General features: G+C 41.9%; 1 protein-coding gene across 1 annotated transcript; it reads left to right on the top strand.

Moving 5' to 3' along the window:
* Window positions 1–459: 459 nt before the first annotated feature.
* Window positions 460–2,731, top strand: LOC133302288 (uncharacterized). The gene is made up of 6 exons (XM_061502046.1): window positions 460–559; window positions 654–776; window positions 1,190–1,384; window positions 1,577–1,861; window positions 1,948–2,285; window positions 2,378–2,731. The coding sequence occupies exons 1-6, from the start codon at window positions 460–462 to the stop codon at window positions 2,729–2,731; spliced, it is 1,395 nt and encodes a 464-aa protein (XP_061358030.1).
* Window positions 2,732–5,996: the final 3,265 nt, after the last annotated feature.

Genomic DNA, 5,996 nt, shown 5'->3' with positions numbered 1-5,996 from the left:
AAAAGGCCAACACGTATCGAACGCAATGCAACCATTGGCGAACTGCATCAGAAAATTCGGCAGAAGCTAAGTCTTCAAGGCAACCAATGTATCACTCAGATCACGATAAGATTATGGCAATGTGATAAATACATTAGTTTGCAAGTGGTTGACGATGAAGACCTGGAGATGACAATGGAAGAATTTTTCAACCAGTCAAGGACAGATTTTTTGGAGTTGTATGTCGACGTTGCCGCAACCGAGAATGTTCCCTTACCGGTGAGGTCAGTTGATTTAAATTATGCCCGTCTTCCATCTTTGTCTGCCGCTCATGCGTCTCCAGTTGGTAACTATTCTGAGGGAGATGAAAATGATCCGACTTGGGAAATGCACGACGACGATGATGATGAAAATATCGCAATGGAAGAACGTCTTCTGGCTGAGGATGCTAGTGCTTCCGAAGGAGATGAAGGTGCCGAAATGGGAGCGTCTGAAATCCCAATATTCCATCAACCAGTGGTCGCGCAAATGATGCAGTTGCATGACATTGCGTCTGCCCCATTAGGGATTTATCATGAAGGTAATTGAAATAATGTGTATATAGTTGAGTATATACCTGATTTAATACCTAAATTAGGAAGTTTGTATTAATAAGTTACAATCCGCAGTTGCAGGTGACGAAGCTGTTATTCCTTTTTGGCAAGGAATTCTGCATTATTCCTACATTGATTGGAGTTATCAGAGCGAACAAGAATCTTGCACTGATGGCACGGTCTCAAAATCGGGTTCAATACAAGGTCTGTGGCAACTGGGTGACAATTTATTTGTCAATCAAGAATTTGCAACAAAAAAAGATGTCCAAATGGCACTTAAGCACCTCCTCATTAGGGAACATCAAAAAGCAATTGTAATTGAGAGCACGCCTGCAAAGTTATCCATGAAATGTTGTGCGTATGATAAGGGTTGCCCGTGGCGCGTTAGGGCCATGAAACCAGTGTTTGGTGAAAATTGGAAGATTACGAGATGGGGTGGAAAACACAATTGTTTGAATGAGCACATTTCGCAAGGACATAGACAACTTGATGCGGACGTTATTGCAGATCTCGTCATAGGTACGTATTTATTTACCGTAATGACATGTCAACGTTTATGTACTGCTGTGTAATTAAATTTGTGAGTTATTATCGAGTCTGGGTCCTCTTCAATGCAGGAATGATAAAGGAAGAACCATCTGTGTCAATCTCTTTGGTGCAAGAAAGGATAACCGCTAAATATGGCTTTAAAGTTTCCTACAGAAAGGCGTGGTATGCGAAGCAGAAAGCGATCCCAATTATGTACGGTGATTGGGAGGAATCGTATGCTTTTTTGCCAAGGTGGTGCGAATACATGCTGCGCTTTTCTCCAGGTTCATTTTATAATATTCAAACAAATGATCTTTATGCAGAGCAGAGCTTAGTTACTGGAAAGAAGTTGTTTCATCGCATATTTTGGACGTTTAGATAGTGTTGTGAGGCGTTCAAATTTGCCAAACCCGTCATTCAAATTGATGGAACACATTTATATGGGAAGTACAAAAGCAAATTGTTGGTGGCCACAGCCCAAGATGGTAATGATGAATGTTTACCGATTTCTTTTGCCATCGTTGAAGGCGAGACCTTGGATGCATGGAACTATTTTCTTGTTAATATTCGTGCTCATGTTACTGACATATCAAATATATGTTTGATCTCCGATCGGCATCGTAGCATAATATCTGTTGTGGAGAATAACCCTAATTGGCAGCCACCAAATGCATATCACGTCTTTTGTATTCGTCATATTGCAAGCAACTTCAATCAAAAGTTTTGGAATGAAGGTTTAAATCGGATGTTAAAGAATTTAGGTATACTCATTGACACGATGCATATTTATGTCATTCCATTATGTTTATCAATTTATGTTTAATTCGTGGATGTCCATTATGTACAGGTTATACTCCGGCCATCGTTGATTTTGAAAGGAATCTTGCGAGCTTTCGTGAAAGTAGTCCTCAAATTGCTGAGTGGATTGATGTCATTCCTAAGGAAAAGTGGTCGCGAGCCTACGATATTGAAGGACGGAGGTACGGTCATATGACAACAAATTTGGCTGAATCTGTCAATAGGGTTTTGAAGGGGGACATAAATATGTCTATAACTGCATTGGTTAAGCATACATATAGCAGATTGGTTGCATATTTTGTTGAGAGAGGAACAAATGCCGTTGCACAACTTCAATCAGCTCATCGTCACTCCAAAAATGTTGTTGAATTGGTCAAGAAGAACCAAGTAGATGCAACAGGCCACCACGTTCGTGCATACAATGTTGAACATACTGTCTTCTAGGTTGACGCAGGTTGGGAACGTTCATATTCTGTCAGTGTGGAAAGTTTAAGGCCTTTAAGTATCCGTGTAGTCACGCCATAGCTGCTGCATTAAGTGTTTGGCAAAGTGCGTTCACGTACGTTGACGATGTCTTCTTGACAACAAACTTGGTCGATGCTTATTCTTTTCCGTGGGACACAATCGGAAATGAGGAAGCAATACCTGAAATTAGTGGTCCAAAGATTATTCCTGATGCCACTATGTTGCGTGCAAAAGGTCGTCCAAAGTCAACTCGCATCCGCAACGAGATGGACGAAGTTGAGACAAGTCAAAGCCGTATCAGGTGTGGACTTTGCAAGGAACGCGGCCATAATCGTCGGGGATGTCCAAGTCGTGGGAGAAACGACTGAGATACTTAGTAATGTCATTATTTTGCTGTTGGTTATCTTATTGCTTGAATTGTAATGTCCGTTATGTTGGACTTTTTCCTTTCCTTTTATGTATGTTTTTATTCTTGTATTATTAATTAACCGTCCTGATTAGTTACCGTAACATAAATGCAATAAGGACGACCAACCAAGCATAAATAATAAAGCATAGTGAATAGTCCAAATAATATAATAATGTACAATCCACAAAAAAACAATGATCCGACTAAAGTCATAACTAATACAAAATAACAATATAATAACAATCTGATACAGTCCACAAAATAGTGAATATTAAAAATGGCAATGAAACTACGACCACGGTGGCCATGGCCTATGTCGTGCATCCCTATCTGGTAGTATACTTCTGTCCCAGACTGGGTCTCCCTGATGTACCTGTGCCTGTGGTGGTGGAGTGTGGAAGTCATCCATCGCCGTACGCATGAAATAATCTGCTTGGCCGTGCCCACTAATATATGAAGACTGACCTGTATAATGTGAATAACCTGCTCCTGCACTACTGCCATGCACTTCAATCGGGTGTGTCCCTGACTGTGAGAATATGTGGCTAGCGTCTCCCCACTGTCATGGCTCTCTGTGACAAGGCCTACTGAGCGATACAACTCCATCGTTTCCTCTCCAGACCAATGGGGGAAATCGACATCAAGTCCCTGTGAATACTGCTGGAACTCAGGCTGCGAGGATGCTGGATCCGCCCCTGCCATAGCCATCGGACTAGCCTGGAAAACTGGCTCCTGTGAGTCCATGTATGGGTGCTCAGACGCCGCCTGACTAGGACCTGCCGCATACTACGATCCGTGGTGATAAATCGGCTGTTACCCGTAAGTAGTCCCAATGACTGGAGGTCTGAACCATCCCTGAGTCTCGACCACTGGTCTCGGTTCCATAATCGGGACAGGCTCAGCAGCAACTCGCTCACGTGTACGTCCTAATCCGCGTCCCTCAACTCGCTTACGAGGAACATCCAAGAACAACTGTGGATCTGGCTGTGTCTGGACTGCTAGTGCCTCAGCTCCAGGCTCATCAACTCGTGAATTCTCACGAAAGATACCAATAAGCTTGCCAATCTCCTCATGAATAAACTCAATGCCGACTCGAGAAAATTCATCCGCAGATGATGCATGATACAACATCTCTAGACCGTCAATCTGTATAACAAAATGTGTTAGCAATGTCATAATTTATGTTTAAATATGAATGTGTACACAGATTTTAGAAACTCACAATTCGTCCCAACTCTGTTGCCCTCCGAGAGATGTATCTCTTTCCCCTCCCTCTGTACCACTCCATGTACTCATGATTAGGTGACATCAACCCTAGTAATGGAGGGGGCACAAGAATATGATTCACCCTGGCCTGCCATCTCGCTATATGTCCACTAAGCTTACGCCTCCAATTCTCTTCAACCTTTCCCCGTAGAGTATGATCATGTATCCCTCTCAACTTTCTGCTCACATCCGGGATGGGTTGATCAAGTCTAAACTGCCGCATGCACCTATCCGGCTGACATGCCTCGACAGTGTGGAAGTAAAAAAAGGGACTGATAGCAAGCCATAGATACTTCTGGTGTTCTGTCACGTCCAGCCACTCATAATCGATATATGGTAGCCACACCACTTACACACAAAATGAAATTTGAATATAAGGAGTTGGAAATTAATATACATGCATGATAAAATAACAACAAACTAAATATGGACCACCTTACCTCATCTCTACAAAGTGTATCCAAGGTAGCCAGATAATGAGTGACCTCATGAGGTTTAAACTTTGCTACTGTATTAAACCTGTCATCAGAAACATACATCAGCAATCATAATCAAGAAGTATACAGATAGTATATTTGATAAATCATTATCGAAATTATATTTGTTTAACTAAGCATACCGACATCCATAATGCGTGCCCAGCTCTGGATGAGGAGGAAGCGGCGAAGCAATGGGTGGGAATCGTATCCATGCCCAGATTTGAAGGAGAATATGGCAACCACCCATGTCAGATCGATCGGCATCTGTCAATTCACACAAATTCCTGAAAAGGTGTGACAGAACCGCAGATCCCCAGCTGTATCGGTCAATATCATCAAATCCTCCCCGAGCAACGGGACTAGCCGACAACCAAAATTGCTGCCTCCAGACTTGTCCGCCAGCAACCAAGAACCAAGCATCCTGGCAATGTGCGCCTTTGTGAAGTAAATCTCGGCAGCATGATCCCCTTCATGATCAGTCCACCTGGTATATAACTGATCTAAGTATGAGATACGCACGTCGCCTGAATGATGGAACTCATTTGGCTGTGGAACCGCGCCAAATACAGCCCCACAAACAGCGGGCCAATCCTCAGAGGTGGATCCGGTGACGACATCCCCGTCAGTAGGCAACCCCAATATGCCTGCCATATCTTGCAAGGTGATAGTCATCTCACCTTGGGTCATATGAAAAGTATGTGTCTCTGGTCTCCACCTCTCGACCAGAGCACTAATTAAAGGGGCATCGATCTGTGATAAAATATATAATCAGAGCGTGTTAACGAATAATAACATAAATAAAAAACAACGTAAATTGTATACCTGAATATGTCGCATCCGGGCAACATGTATGAATCCGGCCTGTGTCAGGTAGTCTGCGGCAACCTCTGGGATAGCGCCTATAGGTGGCCCCCCAGATGGCTTCCCACGTCTAGTCTTTATTTTCCTTACATGCTCTGTATTCCACACTCGCTGTGAAATATGAGCTTTCTGCGTCCTCTTACGAAGGACCTCCCATCTGTACGGCCCCGGTATGATGTACATGCTGGGATCGGTAGCTCTACATCCGATGCAGAACCCGATGAAGATGATGACTTAGCCATTACCCTCAACTATATAATATAAAACAACATTTACATTAATCACATGTAATGCCCCATTTTATTTACAAATTAATTAAGCAATGACATAATTTATTATCAAAAATTTTAAGCATATGCGTCATTTTCATTGCTACAATCAAAATTAATGAAATAATGTTAATACGTAGTACAGTAATTTATTTGTAATTAAATAATAAAAATACATTGGACAAAAGTAATATAATACTTACACAATACTTAACCCTAGGTCACTAATAACTTCATAAATATGTACTAATCATCACACCTAAATGACTACAAAATTATGAATAAACTCTCGCATTAATAACATCATACATACAAAATTTACGAAGTTTCTATCACTATTTACTAAGTC

The sequence above is a fragment of the Gastrolobium bilobum genome, unplaced genomic scaffold (genome assembly GCF_033153095.1).
Source record: "Gastrolobium bilobum isolate Gb01-03AN ecotype WA unplaced genomic scaffold, APGP_CSIRO_Gbil_v1 utg39614, whole genome shotgun sequence".
Lineage (NCBI taxonomy): Eukaryota > Viridiplantae > Streptophyta > Magnoliopsida > Fabales > Fabaceae > Gastrolobium > Gastrolobium bilobum.
Note: the sequence above shows the minus strand (reverse complement) of the source record. Positions and strands in the feature narration are given on the sequence as shown.